Source organism: Psittacula echo, assembly GCF_963264785.1.
Source record: "Psittacula echo genome assembly, chromosome: Z".
Lineage (NCBI taxonomy): Eukaryota > Metazoa > Chordata > Aves > Psittaciformes > Psittacidae > Psittacula > Psittacula echo.
In genome coordinates this window covers 808,274-828,649 of record NC_137742.1, presented here as the reverse complement: position 1 = coordinate 828,649, position 20,376 = coordinate 808,274, and the positions used below count along the sequence as shown (strand labels likewise).

Genomic DNA, 20,376 nt, shown 5'->3' with positions numbered 1-20,376 from the left:
CACACTGCCTGTCAGTCTTTATAGACTGAGAGAAAAGTGGACACATGGTGAAGTAAGATACAAAGGCTACTACTCTTCACCCAAGCTCTGGTTTCTATTCTCCTGCCTTCCTCCTGTGCTCCTCTTTCTCTTCTCTGCTTCCCTGCAGTACTCAGATGTGGTGGTGACACATAACTGAATATCCATAGGTCTGAAATGCTGGTGAAAACAAGTATATGGAGAATAAATATGAACTCTAGCATCAGGATTCCTCCCTGACGAGGCTCCTGATGTACCGGGTATAAATCTGCATAACCATGGTCTTCATGTTCTGCAGGTCTCTGAAGCTCCCTCACTGAAGTCTGCCATGTAACTATAGCACTCCTTCCATGGCCTAAGGATCTCCTACCTCCAGAGCTGTGGAGTGTGACAATGGTGTTTGTGTCCAGTCTATCAAACGCCATTATCACACTAAATAGCTACTGGTGGACAAGACATCAGTTCAGAGCAGGACGTGAGCAGTAGCAATGGGCTCTCCACCACTACGAGGAATAAATGACCTTCCTATGTGCATGTCAGCATGACTTAGCCCTTTCCTTTCTGAGTAAAGCTGTAAAGCACGCAAGTAACACAAGGAATCGTCATTCCAATGTCGTCATTGGAATGAGCGGGGTTCTGGTTACCTCTGGAACACAAGGCCAGGTTGGGAATGCTCACAATTCCTCATAGAAATTCTCCTGAAAACTACTGCAAAGAGTAGGAAGCATCTGTAGGAGCTTACTGCCCTGGGAAGCCTAAATCCCATTGAATAAGCCAAGATTTAGGCTCACAGAACACTGTGCTCTTATTTGCAGTGAGAGGGAACCTTCTAGACTCCACCTTTCCTCTGCCTTGCAGTGCTTGTAACCTTGCAGAACAGCTCTTGCCAAAGAAGACAAAGCTTCCTCCCCACAGGAAGAAGAAAGACTTGTTGCTTTCTTCCCTCTTCCAAGCCTGCTGTCCCAAATAAACACCATGCACAGAAACAGTTGCCCCTCTGCAAGTAGGAGGACAGAGGAGAGCACCACATGCTCCTGTTCCCTCTAACATCATTCCAAGGGATATAAAGTCTCTTTTGAGAGAGACTGCTGTTCCCGTTCCCTGACACCATCCTTCAAGTACACACTGACATGCTGACCTCCTCCTTCCTGGTCCAGTTATCCTGGTGTTAGTAAATTCTCTTCATATCATGACCCAGACACATCAGTAGGGAACTGAGGGTGTTTTAAGAGGGGCCTGCACTGCCATGGAGTTCCTGGCTGTGGAAGCAGACCAACAGGAGGACAGGACAGACAGGAGTGACAGGGGATGGGGCAACAACCAAACAAGTAAGAGGCAAAGACTTGCTTCTCCACTTGCCTTACACACACCAAAGCACAACCCTCTCAGCACCCTAATGGAGCAGGGTTTTGCAGCCTGTGGAGATGGCTCTGACCTGAGTTAATCAGTGAAGCACCTTCTGCTTGTGGTAGCTCCTAATGTGTAGTTGTCCCCGTGTAATTGTACATGTAGCTGAACTCCAGGGCAAAGGCTGAACCTTAACAGCACCACATGACATTGTTAGAACTGAAGCTTTTGTTCTAGAAGAGAGAAATGGCAGCTTTAAAGCAGCCTATTGCCAGGGGTTCCTATTTGCCTTCCCCATTATCACCATTTAGGCTTCCCACTGACAGGAATTGAGGGATGGTGACTCACAGAGTGTTGTAACACATCAGTAATGCAGTATGTCTATTCACAGCATTCAATAAAGTCGTGAGCACCCATTTTGGCTGGGTGTGTGACTATTTAATCCAAATATGATGGCTTGTCATTAGATAGGGTTCCACTTCCACACTTGCTCTGCAAGATCAATAACAGAGAATGAAGATCAGCTTCTGAGTACAGATGTCTAGTTGGAAGAGAAATGACCAATATCCAATCCCTCAAACCAGAAACACAACCAGAATGTGGTCTGGGTTCAGAATCACAGAACATGCCAATGCCCAGTGTTTTTGTGCTGTTACCCACTGGATCTTCTACAGCCACCTCCAGGGAACTCACTGCATCCTCTGATGTGCATCCTTCCCTCTGCCTGCAAATCTCCATGTAGGCTACACTCAGGTCAATGGAGCTCAGTATCGTTCTCCAGCTCTGGCCTAGGCATCTTGAATGAATCGTTTCTCTTCAGCAGAGAGGTTCTGTCATGTTCTTTCAAAACCAGCTCTAAGCCACACAGAGAAGCCATGGTACTTCTAGTTGGAAGTGCTGTGAGGTGAAATACCCCTGTGGTTAAAGGTTTATTTCAGCTGGTAGCTGTGTGACAGCATGTAGACTCCACACCTCCACCCTACAACAGTGCTGTCATGGGATTAACTTGGATTCAAGGAAGCTTGAAAGGAAAGCAAGGAATTCTCTGGAGAATGACGCAAGTTGCCCATCTTTAAACTGATGACACCACTTAGTGAGGACCTTAAATATGCTAACTAATGGGGAAAGTGAATGAAGACAGATACCTCCTGTCATGAATGGCTTTGTCTTGTATTAAAAGACATGTAAGTGGGAGAAACAATTACAAGAGGGGGATTATAGTGGGATTCCAATACACAAAGATCTGGGAAAGAAAACAAATTCTCTATAGCAGCCTGAGCAACAACACTGTGCAAAACTTGTAGTAAGTGGCAGCTGAAATACGTGGATGTTTTCTAGCAGCTGAACCCACAGGGTCACAGACACAAGGAAGGGAAGATGTTCTCTAGTGACATGTGCTTCACTCCATGTCCAGTCTCAAAATGTGCAGACACCAAGTCATAGAAGGGTTGTATGTTACTCCAGGCAGATGGCTTAGCGTGTCTTCAAAACCTTGCCTGGTGTTAAATCCCCGGCGCCACAACCATGGAATCAGCTCCTTCCTTTGCTGCTGGCATCAGCATGAGGATGACTCCAGAATGACATCAGGAGGCAAAAGCCTGAAGTTGTCCCCCCAGGTCATTGGTGCCCATACAGGTCCTCAGGAGGAGGTTCCAGAGTGTGGGACGGTGCAACTCAGTGCTCTGAAGCAATGAAGTCTCTGGGTTCTCTGGCTTTCTTGGGCACTGTTTTCTTCATAAACGATGAGTTTGGAAGGGTCTTGCTTTTCATGGCTGTTGCTTTCCTCTGTTTCTGGTGAGAGGTTCGGAGGGATTTCAGCCCCAGCATCTCACAGTACTTATTGCACTGGTGGAGGGCTCTGAACTGCTCAATGAAGGAAAAGGAGCAGTTGCCTTTAAACCCTTTGTATCTGTAGCAACAAAGAAAAGAAAAAGCCAGATGGGATTTCAAAGTTCATTTTCAGCATAGGGAGGCAGAGCGTGGCTGCTGGTAGTGAGCAACTGGAGAACACCAAGCACTGCTGTTTCTGCCACAGAGAATCAAACCCAGCCATTGAGAGGGGAAGGAAACCAGGCAACAAGCAGTGGCAGAGAGGGAAAAGGATTAAAGAGGCAAAGTCCTGTAGCTCCCTCGCTACTATTCTTCATTCCAGTTAGCTGGGAATGCAGCTGTCTGCTAGCTAGCTTTGTCTCAGTAACATAGAAATGAATTCTACAACTAGAAACAGTTCTCTTGACCACCATGAAGTGACAAAGCTGTTGCATGAGGTGTTGTCCAACCACAAGCTGTTTCCATCCGAACATGTACCTATCCTGTGTGCCATGCTCCTCTCTCATAGACTTGACTACCAGGATCCTTTTCCAGTGCATGTTCGACTCTATTATCCTGGTTCACCGGACACACAATGTCCTCAGATGTGAGCTGTGAGTTATCACTGCACAAACCCAACAAGCTTTAGCACTGAAACGAACACAACCTGCTCACTGCAGCATTCCAGAGAACTTCCTTCCTCTTGCAGGTTGCAGAGTGCTAAAGAAAAGTGTTCCAAGAAGGTCAATCTCTTTCTGAGAGCTAAGGATTTCTTCTACAGAAGGATGGTGCCAATGGGGAAAAGATAACAAAATACCTTGCAAAAGGGGATGGTGTCTGCCTCCATTTATATCTAACTGCTCTATTCTGCATCTCTAACAACCAGGTTGTGAGTCTGCTCCAGAGAAACTACTCAGCCAACTGCCATAGGCAGCCAGATGAACCCCAAAAAGCTAAGAGGTTATTTTCCACTCGTCTTCAAGTAAGGTTTGTGCTGGTTTACCCAAAGGATGCTGAAGCGGGGAGTCACTGTTGAGCTCAGCAGGACATGAACTGTTCTCTCCCTCCTTTGTAGAAATAATAGACTTGAGACTTTATCCTTGAGCTCCTTTACCAGAGGAGCTTCAGGTATGTGTGCTCCTAAGGTCATGGGACAAACCTGGCCGTGGTCAGCAAGAAAACCTCTTGATACCACTGCTCCTGGCTCCAAGAACCAGATAAAGTGGAGCTGGTGGCTTCTTCATGTGCTTTTCTCATGCTGTTACATTCTGAGAATACTCATTTCTTTGTGGAAATCATCTTGGAATGAAAAGGCTGAGCTTTTCTCACACAGTCTGTCCAAATGCGTTTCTCACCTGTATTTGGAACTTCCTGTATGTCTTTGGAGGAACATCTTAACCGGGAGCAGAAACAGTAGCTGAGAAGGTACTCTGAGTAGGAGACACTTCAAATGTACCTTCAAAAGAGCCTTTAGAAGGCTCTGCTAAACTAACCACAGCTTTAGAACCCAACAAGTGCAAAAAATAGCTGCAGTAAGAGCACAACAATCTTGTGAGCAAGAGACAGACCACATGAGGGGTTTTATTCCCTAGCTTTGCTCCTCAATGAGCCATCCCCACTTCCCTTCTCTTAACACAACAGTTTGCATCTGTTCTTGCGGCTCCAGATGTGCCCCAGGTAACACTCCTGCCCTTTGGGAGCTGAAAGGATGAATGAGCCTGCTTTGGCTCTGCAGGGTGCAGACAGCCCAAGGAAATCCAGCCTACAGATGTGAGATCAAGGGTTGGAACAGCTCTTCCAGGGCTTCCACAGACCCCCCATGTGTGCCTCCAGATGTGCTTTGTCCTGCACAGACCTGGTGCCCACAGCTTGTTGTAATCTGGCAGGACCTGTGAGCTTGATTCAAAGCACTCTGTAGCTTGTGGTGTGTGTAAGTGGGGAAGGTCTCCATTCTACTGACCCTTCCAAGCCTTGAGAAACATGAGTGTGTTATTTTGCACAGCACACACTATTACTCACCGACCAGATGACTCATAATAAAACCTGGACAGAATTCCATCCCCTTTACCTGACCCAAACCAAATCTTCCTTAAACCTGAAATGCTGGATTTGGCCCCAGGCTCAGCCTCTGCATTCAATGGCTCTTGTTGCCATGTGGAGTTAAACTAAATTCACCAGTGCCCTCAAAGCAGACTGCCAGGTCCCCATGTGGTAAACACCGCTCCCCCCAGTCACCATGACCGCGGGTCACCGTGTTCCTGAGTTCCTCCTCTTTGTGCCTGGATAAATACCTGGGCACTTCTTGCTTACCAAAGCCAAAGCCTCTACAACAGACCTCGTTCAAAGGAGTGCAGCTTGTCCCAGTACTCCACTGAAATCCCTGCCAGGCTCTGTGGTTTCTAGTGAGGTTTTGCCCTCTGCTGACGGAAGCTGTATTGCAGCTCCCGCAGCGCAGGAATCACTGACCCTTTGCTCTGAGTTCTTTCGGTTTCCAGCTCACTGGTAAAACACACATAGGAAGGGTAAAAGAGCAGAATAACTTGGAAGAGTTCCTCAAGGACCACAGAAGCATTCCCCAAGGATACTCGTGCTTTGTCTTGATGGGACTGGCCCAGGTTTAGAAGAATTGGAGGTAAGAACCTGGCTGTGCTCAGTGAGGTCCTTCCCCTGCAAAGGGGGTAATTCCTGGCAATTTCTATAGCAATTACACCAAAAATCTCTTTTGGATCTTAAAATCACACCAGCATCACACTGTATTTTGTGGCTAAGTAGGACTCTGCCTGTTCTCTCAACAGGACCAGAAAATATCTGCTGTCTTGCAGCAATGTCATTAGCTAAATGACAGCCAAAATGACACTCATTTTAAGAGGTTGCTCAGGAAGTGAAATGATATTCCCTTATAGATGATCATAGGTGATCATAGAATCCTTCCTACAGCTTGCACTGCATAGTCATTTCTAACTGCACCTCCTCTTCCCTAGCCCAATATGTGTTTTTGTAGGAGGAATTGCCCACAGTGAGCTGGACAACATCACCCATTAAAGCACTTCCATAAATCTGATTCCAGGCAAGTGTTGCCTAGGTAAAACTTTTATGGCTTGTGTTTTATAAGTGGATGATGCAGCTTCATTTAACCTGCTTTCATTTTGGCTCCACAGCTCAATGGAAGGATTGAATGGATGCCAGCTGCAAATGTTAAGGATTTTCTCAGATTCATAATGTAACAGATACTGTGAGGTTCTTCTCCTTTAGTATAAATACTAAACTGGAATCAGTTTCTCAAAGCAGAACATGAATTTGAAGGCATTGACCCCCATCCTCTGCCCCTTTCCAGCAGCACTGCCTGTTCCTGTCAATGGCTCCTTTGGCCTGTGGTGTAACTAAAGCTTTAATCAACAGACTTAAGAGAAAGTGAGAACATTAAAGGCCTATAGGTTTACACAAAGGCTTAAATCACCCATAAAGATCTGAAGCCATCAAAAACTACCAGGAAATAAGTCTACTTAAATATCCTGAGCTGGAGCTAGTGCTGGCCCTGCTTTTCCAGCCCTGCCTTCCTCCAGCTGATGGACCACCAAGCAAAGTGCCTCACCTCCTTGTAAGCCAGCAGAGACCTCGATTTCATGCATGAAGCACCCTTTGAACAAGCATATTTTGAAGGAGGCATGAAGCAAAAGAAAAGCCCAGCCTACAGTGTAGCCCTTTTAGAACAACATGAACGTGTTTCCCTCATAGGTGGTTCCCATAAATACGATCCAAAAGGAGTTAAAAGTCAGATGAGGATGCTTTTCTTCCACATTGAAGCAAGAATAGCTTTCAGTGCAGCCTCCCCCAGCATGCACTGAGAAGAGATTGATGTGCAAAGCAAAGCCATGCTGTGAAGAAAGCATTTTGCACTCACCCTTTGGCCAGTGTTGCTATGCCAACGTCGGTTAACTTCATTCCTACACCTACAAGCAGCAAGGAAACAGAGAACTTGTGTTACACTGGAACAGCACCAAATCTAGAAGCATTAAATATTGCTCATTGATTCATGGCATGCATTATTTGTCACCATTTTCCCCAAGTATCTGAAGGTATCCCAATAAAACCAGGATCTTTGTGCTCTGTAGCACTTGTAGTTCCTGGAGGTCAGTCTCAGACCAGGAGCTTACAGATAGTAGGTGATAAGTAGAGTGCAACTTGTCCCCTGTGCAGGCAGTCCGTGGGGTAAGGAGGGTTACGCTTTGGTTTTAAGGAGCAGACACAATCTCTGCTGACACCTGCCCTGTGTATATTTATTTAAGGGCTTTGTGTGTTTGATGTTTGCAAACTCAGACTAAAATGTTCTCAACTGCTTATTTGTTTTGCCAATCAAATAGCAATAGTCAGGCAACCTGATTTTCACTTTCTGGATGCAAGAGCCCAAACCCTTTCTCATTCAGTATCTCCAAACACTTGGGGGTTTAAACCTGTCCCTTTGTTGACTTGTTTCTAGGCAAAACCCAGTCCTGAAGATGCAGCTTTCTGTACAGGAAAATGATGATCTCAAGACCATTAAGCATTAAGAAATGTGAGGAAGCCATTTCTTCTCTTTCCTTCTCTCTTTGAAGGCTAGAAAACACTCTGCCTCTGCCCCCTACCTTTTGTTCCAATCTGCATCTCATGCATAAATAATGCCTGCATGAAACAGGCACAGACACACTGCAGTTACAGGCATTGCCTGGGAGAGGTCACCAGCCTGTACCATGCACTCACACAGCTCACCTTGCAGGTCAGTAACAAGCAAGCTCCCATTGGTCTTCTCATAGACCCAGTGCTGGAAGGTGCAGCACTTCTGGCCAGCCTCAGAATCCCTCCTCAGGAAGTTCACTTCCTTGCCATCCCTGACAGAGTACTTCACAAACTCCCCAACCAGCTCCTCCTCCACTGTTGCGTAGGGGATGTTGTTGGCAGGGCGATGGACAAGGAATATAGGAATGATCCTGAAAGCAAGGGATAAGACTAGTGAAATCCAGAGAGTTCTGTCAATGAAGGAGTAAGAGACAGAGGAGCCAGTCATCTCAGAGAGGGAGTAACAGCTAAGTCTAAACCACACCAGGAGACATCTGGATAGGGCTGGTACCTCCAGAACATAATCACATTATCCAATATGAGCTTATATCTCTTGGTTACCAAAGTCTTATATCTTGGATCAACAGTGCCAAAGGGGTAGCTGCTGCCACACTACAATGAATACTATCCTCTAAATGTATATCAAAATAGGCCTTTTGCCTGCTACTTATTGTCTGTGCTCCTTATTATCCTTCTGTAATGGGAATGGAACCTCTCTCAGCACCCTGATACTCAGTATTATGCAGGTCATGACTCCAGCTGTAACACTGTCCTCAGAATTCCTCTTTCTTCTTTAGGAATTACAGTGGGCAGCGGTGGCCCAGGACAATACATATGTGTAGATGTATATAAAACAGATATATACTCACTCTGGTACTTCTCCAAAGCCTTCCAAGGGTTCAGCTTCCGCTGCATAGATCTTTGCATACTCTCTTGCAGTATTCTGGACATAGCATTCCTATGTTACAAACAGATACACCTATGGAATATTACTCCACACATTAACAGATGAGCCGTTTGAGTATTTGAAGACTGCTTTCCCCACGATTCATGCTGCCAAAGGGGAGCTTACCTGCAGTGCAAGGTTGTAGTTCTTTTCCACCAGATCATCCTGACTCTTGGTCCCATAGGTGATGGCATTGTGCACTTTGAGCACACAAGGGTGCCCAGGGCTGAACACTGGCACAAGCCCCTGCATCACTCTGCTTCGGAAGGCTTTCCTGTGCATGCCTTCTCCAAAGTGAAGCTCTTCTGTGGCTATCACTCCACGCAGGTTCCCTCCAAAATAGCTGTCACTGATGAAATCCTCTCTGAACATGAGCTGCATGAACTCAATTTCCTCCACACCTACAACACAAAGCCACTGTGTTCTGCACAGCCTCCTCCTACAGCCACAGGGTGGGCATGGAAGAACAAATGCAGCCCTCCATAGCAGGAAGAAAATGCTCAATGGGAACAGAGCACATGGCCTAACCTGTGTTAGTAAGGGCTTGGAACCCTGCTCTACGTGTACCTTGCTGCCTCTACCATCTAAAGCCAGCATGGAGAAAGGCAGCTCAGAAGGAGAGAATAAAGAGTGTAGCAAAAGGTAAGGATGACAAAAGCTGCCAACATGTTCACTCAGCTGAAAGAGTCTTGTCCTTATCCAGTATGGCAATAATGGGAACACCCTTCCCAGTACCAGCCACACTCACTGCATCAGCTCCAGTGCTGCAGGCTGGCATTTAAAGTGGTTCTTTTCAAGGAACATCAGTGAAGAAGCTATATAGGAGAGCAAAGGTGTGCTTTACACAGCAGTGAAGGCTTTGCAGCTCTCTCTGGTTTGGATTCCCTACACTACTGCACATTGTTGAGAAATGATAAACTCAGTTGCAATGCACTATCTTTAGCTGCAGCACAGTGAGACATACACTGAGTGTGATTAAACACAAGTTAACATAGAGGGAAAGCATTCCAAAGCTTTATGCCCATCTTTCTCTTGAAGTATAGTTACAGAGCAGGTGAGCATGTGCCCTCATGTACTTTGTGTGTGCCTGCATGACATGAGGGGATGCTATTGCACTGCTTGCTGCACTAAGTGAAGCTCCACAGCCATGTGCAAGCCAACAGCTTGTCATGGTGGGTGCTCCAACACCTGCACAAGCCACTGGATCCTACATGAGGGTATTTCCCCTCCAAAACTGTCATGAATTCGAGGGACTTTTACTTACCTTCACAATTCTGGAAACTTGAGAGATGTTCCAGTACTACAAGGAAACAAAGAAACACATTTTGTAGTAATAATATGAATGGGAACTGCCACTGTCATTATTATTCCTTACAATGATAAATGAGATTTACCTTCTGAAGTCAGATTAAACTCAGCAGTCACCTTTCCATACATATTGTTCAAGCAGCAGTAATACATTCCCTGGTCTTTGTTACTGGCTTTAGCTATTGCCAACGAAACAGGAGAGTCATCCTGGGCACTGGAACAGAACATGGTCATTTCCCACATCAATACTTTTAGAAGAGCTTCCCTGATTATCCCATATATATTTCCCAAAAAAGGAACAGTGTTTGGGTCCACACCAGTTAGTTAGACTGTGGTTGGGATGAAGGGAGATCTCCATGGAACAATACTGAATATCTTGGAAGTAAGAACTGGAGCTAGAAATGGCTTTAAATCTCTGTTATGTATTTTGTGTTATTCCTAACAGTCTGAGATACATTTATCCCATGAAGTCACATGGAATGCAAACTAGGACCAATACTACTAACGCTCTGTGTGAAGAGCACATAGCACACTAATCCTCTTAAGAGGCACAAGAGTAAATCACTGGCACATGTACCCAAAAGCTACTCAGGAACATCCACTTACCTCCTCTGCAGCCGAGCCAGTAACTTGGAATCTTTAGTCCAGGTAATAGTGGAGTCACTGTGAATGTCACCAAACTGACAGCACAGCTTAATATTCCCAGAGCAGTCAGGGAAGAGTTCTGCCTGGATTCTCTTCAGCAGCTTGGGAGCTTGGAACAGAAGAGCCACAGTTCAGGATTAGGAGACATTGCTTTGGCATTAAAAAGGAATTCCAGAGTGATTGGCAGATGTTAAGAATGTGAATCTGGCAACACTGGTAACTAAACATGAGTTATCTGATGCAGAAAGCAACACTTTAAAATACAGAGGTTTTAAGACTGATTCAGTGCCCCACTTTGAATTGATAGAATGGGACCCAAGGGAGATTCTAGACTGAAAAGGCATTGACATAAAATCATTTCCTCACCAAAACACACTCTCTCTGTCTAAAGGACCAGCTAAAAAAGCCTTTGAGAGAAAAGCCTTGAAGCCCCAGGAGATGCTCAGTCTCAAGGTGTTCTTGTATCACACCTTGCCAGGATGAGGCTCTCAGAGATGCACTGATGTCCCCTAAAGCCCAGCTGGAGGGAGGACCCCACACTATAAGATATCTACATCTGGTACTGTCAGTGGCCTTTGCCACTTCAGTTCCAAAGGATTAGCTTCCCACCTGAAGGAAAGTCCCTACCTTTCCAGCCACAGGGCATCTGGTTCTTTGGCTGACAAATCCAAGCCCTCAGGTTCCTGGCAGTCTTGGTGGCTTTGGCAGTCCTGGGGTAAGGGTTGGACTTGATGATCTTACAGGTCTTTTCCAACCCAGTTGATTCTATGATTCTGTGATTTTAGGTTAGGGGAGGAGAAGCCTCTGCCCAGGCTGAGGTTGATCCTCACAACCTGGTTCTCTGCTAGGACTTCTTACCAGCTCCCAGCACGTGGGCATGGCGTTAGCAGAAGAATGGAGGCTACTCGGAAAGAAAGTGAATCAACATATACTTAAGGAAGGGTTTTGGGATCATGACACATCCCTATGCTCCAGTGAGCCACCCCTGCTAGATGTAAGGGACATACAATGCAAGACGTTCTGTTTCCTCCTGTGTTAATCCTGTGAATGAGCTGGCGTGACACAAGGCCCCCTGGGGGGGATCCCATTCCTGCAGTCTAGCTTTTCCCAGCTAATGCTGAAGGAATGCTGGATCCAGCGTGAGGGGTCAGGCACCTGGAATTCACTGCTATGTTTAACTTGTAGTCACTTAAGTCCTTAAGCCTATGGATCTTGCTGAATCAGGGCTAAAATGACACAGGCAGTATGTGACACAACTGCAAATAGAACTACCACTGTCCTGACACAAAGTCCTCCCTCCTCCAGCTGTAAATAACACAAAGGAGAACACTGAGCATGTACCAGAGGAACCATTCCAACCTCCCCACAATGCTGGGGCAGGGCCCACACGACTCTGAGGTACAGACACTCATTTCAGTCTGGACTGAAGCACATCAAGAGAAGGTGAAGGAGAATCAGCCTCATCTGCTGCAGGCCTGAATGCTTAAAACCTTTCCAAGCACAGCCTCAGGTACATGGCAAGAGCTCAGGCACCTCGCAGGGCCTGCAGCCTGCTTACTGTGCTGTGCAGAATGTCTCACCTCCCACACATTTGGCTCTAGGCAAAGGACTCATCTTCCAACAGAGAAAAGATTGGGGGTTTTAAATGTGATTTGAGAAGCAGAACTGTCCCCAGAGCACACTCTAATGAGAATCTCTCACAGTTGCGCAGCTTTAGTCCCTGTTCAGTCTTGCTCTGACTATTTTATGTCAAAAGTCCTTGCAAAGCATCCACAGAAACCACAAACAGCTGTCCAGCTGTTACACTGCTGCTGCTCCTGTCTGTATCTTGGTTTACCTGGCTGCAAACTGAATCTCCTTTCACTTGTATGCTGTTCCAGTTTCATATTGCTGACTTCAGCAGTGTCATTCACAACAGTGGTAAGAGGAATGCAGACCCAGCAGCAGTCACCAGTCAGGACTGCACAACATGTGGCACTACTAATAACACTACTACTTGGCTAGTAATAAAACCAGCTGGTAACCAAGGCAGGGCGACTACGTTTGGGAGCCACAGTGTAGCAACTCACAGAGCTGGAGGTTAAAACCAGTGAGGGCAGGACATGGTTTACACCAAAAGAGGCTTGCAGAGTGTTTGCATTTGAATGTCAAACTGCAGTCAGAACATGGGAAAGAACAGAAATGAAACTCAACCTTCTCTTACCTTTGCTCTCCTTTTTCACAGTGAGTTTCCTTTGCTCATTTCTATCTTCTCTCTGACTCACTCCTGCCTCATTCCTCACAGGCTTTGTGGCAAGGGCAGGATCACTGCAGGCATCTCCACTCTCCTCCAGACGGGGCTTTTTGGACAATGATGCTGGAGGTAACTTCTTCTTAGCCCCAGCAGCTGCATGCCCACTCTTTGCTGTGTTGTGTTTCCACTTCATGGGCTCAGCTTTTAATTCTCCATCAGACTTGAAGAGGCTGTTAGTAAACCCCAGATGTTCTGATGTGCTGCGAGGGGCAGCTGCAGCCTGACTCCCTGAGGCGTGCCCAGCTCCTGAGGCACAGGGAGCTCCAGCCCTGCCAATCTCCCTCTGTTCTCCTCCTGCTTTACACAATTCTACATTCAAATCCCTTAAAACCACATCTCCAGGAGAAGGGGTGAATGCCACTCCTTGGGTTTCTACTTCTGGCAGTCGGTCTGCTGTTTGGGGTGGATTCTTAGCTGTGATGCTTTCAGGAGTCTCAATTACAGTAACATTTTTCTGTGCATTAGAAACAACTTGGGAATCGTGACAGTCATTCCTTGAAGGGAGGTCACTGTCAGGATCATTGCTGTTCTGTGCATTCAGGGCTGAGTGGTTTCCTTTCTCTGGTGAACTCACTCCATAACTTTCAGGTAAGGTGTTGACAGAAGAGGGTTCCTCATGTGGCAGCTGGCTGGGGTTTCTACTGGGGAAAAAGGCTTTATCCTCAGGGAAATCAGGCAGCTCTTCCCTTGCTGGGTAACAGTCTCTAGAATTACACCTTTTACCAGTTACAGTCTCATCCATCAAGAATATGTTGTGCTCAGTGGGAAGTAACTGACCAGCTGTCCCATGTGACTTACCTGCAGTTTCTTTGTCACGATCGCCACTTTGAACATCCTCTAATCTTCCAGGAGAACCTCTATCACACGCTTGGGAAGCATGATTAATGGGAAGCTCTCCTTCCCCAGCAACAGTCATCTGAATGGATCCACTGCTGTTAAGTAACATGGGATTTGGCTCCTGCTCCAAGCACTCCCCTGGATTTAAGATGATGCTATTTGCTGTAACACAAATGGATGATGGTCCTTCTGGTTTATTTCCAGTGCTAGAATCTAGACATACACCATCTGCTTCTACCACTTCTGCAAGACAAGTGTTTCCTATGGATGCTCCATCTGCTTTAAGTAGGATATCAGAATCAGTGCAGTCACCTTCCTCTGTTCTTTGTCTACTATCTGGCTGTGTAACAGGTTCCTGCTCCTCTGGCAAAGGAGGATCAGAAGAGGTCTTCTGTAAATAGTGGAATTCTGGGACTTTGGTACCTGTCAGCCTGATTTCTAAGCTTGTGATGCCCCTGGTTTGACATGGGATTTGACAGTCTGACTCCTCATCTTCATGAAGAAGCTGCCACAGCTTGTCATGCACCTTAGATATATCGGCATCTCCTCCGCACGCAGGTCCTCCACATTCCAGGCCTGACTTGGTCTGAGCTTCAAGCACAGATTCATCAGAGGAGAGACTGCAGAAAGTATCTGTGTCATTGCTACCATGAGAGTCAAAGCTGCACTGTTGCCTTCCCTCCCTTGGCTCATCACAGAGCTTTGCAGAAGAGAGAACAGCACACAAACATTCTTGTTTGTCAGGAGCAGAGCCCATGTCCCGTACAGGGAAAGGTGAAACACCACCACTAACAACATTCATTCCTTGCCCACAGAAGACTTGTTGGTGACAACTTCCTCCCTTCTCACTATGAGCATGGTGTTGAGAGTCGGTCTGTACATTGTCACTCTTTGCTTGTGATGTCCTTTCAGTGCAGAGCACTTCTGGAGCTGGTTGGATGGCTCCTGCACTCTCACAAGTCCCAAAGATGCCTTCCTTTCCCATCTGGGGCTCCATGCACAGCCTTTCACAGCTCTGAGTAGAGATCTGAACATCAGCACCTTGATTCTACAAAGAGGAAAAGAGAAACGTAACTCAAAACCAGAATTGCTGCTTGACACAGGCCTGGACTGGAGTCCTGGCTTGAAATGTTCCTTCTCTGGGCTTTTAGTAGCTGTCAGCAGTCAAACTATCAACTTAATGGGTGAAACCAGAATCCTGGATTTTTATACAGATTTAGAACCTGCATCAAAATGTTCCAAACAGTCACTTCATGCAGGAACAATCCATTCCTCAACTAAACTGAGCCAAACTGCCTGACACAAACCCTGTTCAACTGCTCCCCATTCTCCTCAACACTGAGCTTTCAGTCTAAGTTCTTGTCCCAGAGTCCCTGCCAAGTTTTGTTGCCAGGGTTTTCCCTAGTTCTCAACAGCACTACATCAATTCCATGGAGGTGATGAGCACCTTCCACCCACAGCAAAGCTGTAGCTTTCACCCAGCTACAAACTCAACATCATAACTCCTCTGGGTTGGGATTTTCCCTTGGGAGTCCCAGTTTCACCCATGGTATTTGTTAACGTGTAAGGATGTGCTGGATGATGGCAGAAATGAGCCCCTGTGACACCCATTGGGTGAGTCCTCTGGGGTGCAGCGTTGCTGTGTGTGTGCAGTGAGTGCTGGCAGGCACACAGCTCAGAAGTGCTGTTCCTTAGGGAGGGACATGGAATGAAGGATTCCATGAGCTGCTGTGTGCAGCAGAGGCACAGGCTGCTCAGACACCTTTACCAGTGCATGCTTCTCTTGAACCCCTGAGCCTGGGAAGCTGAGCTCCACAACTGCTGTCCTTCTGGTGCCCAAAGGTGCCTCCTGCTCACGTCAGGAAAGAGCCCTGGATCTATCCATCTGGAATTGGGTTTTGTTCCCTGTTCTCACAAGTGTCCAGTGTTTGATGCCACACATGCCGCCTCTGGGGTGGTTCGTTTATGATTTCTAAGAGAAATCACCCTGGGGATGGTGAATTGCTAGTCTGAGACCCACATGTATAAAAGAGGAAACCAGCACAGGAAGCCTGACTGGGAAGGGTTGGTGCTGGTGTTCACAGGGAAGTTTAGGCCAAAACATCTGCAGAGAGGCCAAACAGAACCAGAGACTGGGGCAGCTCAAGAGCCTGAACATACATTTACTGCCATATCTGGGAGGGTTTCTAATGATTCTGAAGGAGAGTTTCAAGGCAAACATTTCCTCTCCTAAAATAACACTCTGGTTTAAATGGCTCGCTTGCCTTTACTGCTAAAGAACTCAATACCTGCAGGTATTCCTAGTGCTTTAGGAGGAACAAAAGACATGAGCTGCAGTTTTTCCTGCAGATGCTCACTGGCATCTTGCCAGCATCCTGCTATTCCTGCTGGAGAGGCAGAAAAAGAGGATGTTAAGAAAGAATATAGGATTTCAAAGACACTGTGCCTTTGACAGCAACACAGAGCAATGAGATCACAGCACAGCTCTGAAGTGGTACAGATGATGGGTTTGTGTGGCTCCCAGGAAAGGCTGGAGCCAACTACAACACAGGTGACAAACAGGATGTTACCTGCCACCAACCCCTCCAGTCTGTTAGAAAGGATGAGCTGTAGCCTCTCAAACTCTCTTGTGAGATCTCTGGCATATAGTATGAATATAATACTCAGAAATGGAGCATGCAAACCACTTACAGTGAGTTATTCTGCACACAAGGACTACTGAAGGGGGTTATACAGGGTAGAACTTTGCAGTGAAGTAGAAAACTCTGAGAAATGAGAAAGATTCAGGCTGGATTTCAACGGGTTTCCTTCTCTAGGTTTCAACCTAAGCCCTCATGGGCAGATTTAACCTGTTGTAACTGTTGTGACACCCTTTCAAACAGTTTTCTTTTGCTTTTCCTTTGCCACTGATGCAGCTCCTTCCTCCCTTCTTACCCTTCCACTCTCTTTCCATGTCTTTCTGCCTGTCTGCTTCTCTCCTTTGGGTACAATAACAGTTCAAATAACCTGGAAGTGACACCAGTTTATGCCAGGAAGGCCAAACCAATTCTGTCTCACATTTTATGACATGAGTGACACCCAGATAACAGCAGGATGAAGAGTAAAGCTCATCAGCAGGAACAAAAATGCTCCATGTGCCATTCTTCCGGGTATCAGCATGAGTATGCTGTTTCTCGCCTGGAACTCCTCTGAACCTGCTGGTTCCAGGAGCACCTCACCAGCATCACTGGCATTCAACAGGCCATAGGCATGGGCGTAGGCATAGGAGTGACACCAGCACCTTCTGAACTGACCACTACAGCCCAGCACTTGAATGACACACCGCAGACTGGCAGCTTCCTGGCTCTCCGCATGGGATGTAATATCATACCATACCACTGGCACAGTTGGCTTTGAGGAGCTATCATTAATTAAACTGCTTTGAAGCATTAGATACATACAGAGTTTCACCAGGAGCTCAGGAGAGGAGCCAGGAGCCTCCCACCTCCACCAGCTAATGGCAGCAGAAGTCACCCAGTCCAGCACTTGCAAAGGTTGTTCCAATCGGAGGCAGTTTGGCTACAAGGGGAAGTGCAAATCCCTGGGCACTGAGTGCTGTGGTCCACTCTGAGCAGACCTGCTCACCATATGCAGAGGGAAACCCAAAAGCAGTCACTGTGGTTTGTGTGAGTTCCCCACCCTGCTCCTGGCAGACGGGTCTCCCGCACTGAGCTCCAGCTCACACCACAGCCCACATAAACCTCTGTGCAGCAATGGGAGGTAGATTTTGTTCTTGCCTGTTTTAGGTTACCCAAGTAGATGGCTGAGGAGCTCCTGGCTTATGATATGGGAGCTCTGAGAAGCTGGCTGTGCTTTTCCTGTGCTAGAAAGAGCAGACTCCACACAGTATGCTTTTGGCTCATTTTCAACACCATCTGATTTTGAACCTACACCTAAATTCATAAATCTTCATTCATAAATTTAGAACCAGAGGTTTGGCTTGTGCTCATCTCCAGCCCTTCTGTGCACATGGATACTGCTTTCCTATTTGATTTGTGTTTCTTTGTCACAGATGTTTTGTTCCCTGTACAATCAGCTATACACCTTCCAATCAGTAAAGTCAGTGATAGATTATTCATGATTTAATACTCATACATCCACATTTATATATCTCAAGTCTTTACTAAGAGACAGAAAGCATGAGCCAGTTCTCCCACCACTTAGGAAAACTGTTGGCACATTGTATGTGTGTGTACAACCATGCTGATTTCCTACCAATAGCATGAAACATGGAGAACACCACGTTGGGGTTTCATGTTTAACTGGATTTTACACTTCAGCTGGAGTATTTGGCTCTTTCATTGATTGATTTGAAAGCAAAGCTCCATCCACCTTTGCAACTTGACCTCTCTGGACTAAACTCCCCCCCTCGTCAGACCCTCAGAGCAGAACCGTGCTGATTTGTTGTAGCACTATCCTGTTCTTTGAGTACAAACTGAGAAGAAAGTGACTCAAAAGACTCTGTGCTCACAAGAGGTATTTGAGGAACTCCCTGGGTTGAAGACAACATTGCTCTGGTAAGACCTGGGCAGCAGCCTGGGTTTCACATTTCCCTGCCCAGCTGTCCACAGTCCCATTAGTGCCTCTCACTATTATCTGTCTCACTCTATAATTAGAACAGCTTATGGTTTATTTGGGCCTTTTTCAACACCAGATTTCCTCCCAGCCAGAGCTGTCATTCAGCAGTACATGAATAGTGTCTTTCACAGTAATTCCCATTTCCCATGATTTTGTGACAAATAGGAATAAAATGCATTTAAATCAGCAGAGCAGCTCTTTCTATTCAATGAGAAACACTGTACTTACCGTGGGTGAGTCGGTTTCAGCTGGCATCTGGTTGTGCTCAGACAGGCCCCAAGTCCTTTTCCTTTCCCCCTCTTCTGCAGGACACACACCAGGCTGCATCTGGGAGCTTTCTGCCTCCCCGGGTCTCCCTGTTGCAGTGACACCTTGACCCAGAGCACTGGATTCCCTGACCTCCGCTGCAGTCTGCAAAGACTGTCCTATAGCAGTTACGTATCTGCAGAGCTCTTTGGGGTTCAGGAACTTGAAGAGGTTTATCCGCAGACTCTCTGTCAAGGTGCACACAGCATGCTTGGGGTTTTCCTCTGGCACGGCTCCTCCCTCCTCCTCCAGCAGCAAGGAGCTTGCCCCCAGCAAGTCCTTGTCCGTGCTTTCTCCCATCGTGTCTGGAGCCTGCTTTGTCAGAGCAGCACCTCTGCCACCAGCAGAGTCTGTCTCGGCAGGTACATTATCCTTGTGCTTTGATGTGTCCCTTGGGAATCCTGCAGCTGAGTAGCTGCTTCCATTATTTCCTTCTTCAGCCCTGGGATGGTCATTTCCAATGGCTGCGGATGCTTCAGGCACTTTACTTTTCTCTTTGTCCTGCAGACTGGAACTGCTGTCCCGGTGGTGCCCAATAGTGAGAGTCATCTCTGGCTGCAGAGTTGACTGGCTGGACGTAGAGGGGTCTCTCCTTACATTTACTCCTTTGAGTTTTGAGTGATGACCACAGAAGCCAATGGTGGTATCCATAGGCGTAGTGTCATCTGACACTTGAATCAGGCAAGGCATTTCACCGAGGAAGTAAGCACACCCATCACAATCCTTGCTCAGCTTTAAATCATCTTCATCATCACTTTCTAATAAGAATTGTAGTTTCTTTTTCCAGATTTCATCCTCGTGCACTGTCAGCACATCTGAACATTCAAAATATTCCAGGTCGTCATCAAAGTCATCACTTACACTTGGAATCTGCTCTGGATAAACCCCCCCAACAGTGGCAGGGTTGTCAGAACCATCTTTGACACAATATCTGTGGTCTCCTGTGGGAGGAGCATCTGTCTGCTCACGGATCAGGGTATCAGTGGGAAGAGGTGTAGCGGGGGTATCACCTGCCTGGACATCAGCCAGAGACTGACCAGACACAGAGTCCTCCCTGTGACAGCAGCAGTTGTCTGTGTGAGAAGTGATCATATTTGCAGGGCAGGAACCCACCTCCCTGCTGCAGCATTCCTCTGCTTTTCCAGCAGTGACACTGGCCATAAAATGAATGAGGCCATCCCCATTCTCTGACAAATCCCTTAGGCAGGAACTGTCTTCCTGGGGTTTAAATACATCTTTTACATCCATGTTGTCTTCCATGTCAGGAAAGCCAGTGGAGTTTCTCAAGTGGGGACAACACTTCAGCTTTCCTGAGCTTTTCACCTCTGGTTTCTGAGGAGTCAGAATCTGTGGGATCAACATGGGGTCACCCTCACAGGGTAATTCTTGTGCTGTGCATAATGTTCCTCTTTCTGCTCATTTTACCCTCAAGTCCCCCACATGGTGATTAAGGTCACAAGCCAACTCTAGGGAAGTCTTGAGGTCTGTATGTGATTCCAGCTCAAGCCAAGCTGCAGAGCAGGGCATTCTGCTGTCAAACTGTGTCCAGGTACTGTTCAAAGTGTAGATCCTGCTTTGTGCACCTGCAAAGAGACAAAACCTGCAGTTTAAAACCCTTCTAACATGGGAATATATATTCAGTATTTAAGAATCAGGA

General features: G+C 46.7%; 1 protein-coding gene across 1 annotated transcript; it reads right to left on the bottom strand.

Annotated features, from left to right (window-relative positions):
* Positions 1 to 3,039: 3,039 nt before the first annotated feature.
* On the bottom strand, positions 3,040 to 20,034 carry ALPK2 (alpha kinase 2; the record flags this gene model as incomplete). The annotated part of the gene is made up of 10 exons (XM_080637332.1): positions 18,642 to 20,034; positions 12,870 to 14,844; positions 10,628 to 10,775; positions 10,108 to 10,235; positions 9,978 to 10,013; positions 8,840 to 9,114; positions 8,637 to 8,725; positions 7,921 to 8,138; positions 7,076 to 7,124; positions 3,040 to 3,274 (listed from the first exon to the last, which is right to left on the bottom strand). Exons 1-10 carry the CDS (start codon positions 19,977 to 19,979, stop codon positions 3,040 to 3,042), a joined length of 4,491 nt encoding a protein of 1,496 aa, XP_080493458.1. The 5' UTR covers positions 19,980 to 20,034.
* Between the last annotated feature and the right edge of the window lie 342 nt (positions 20,035 to 20,376).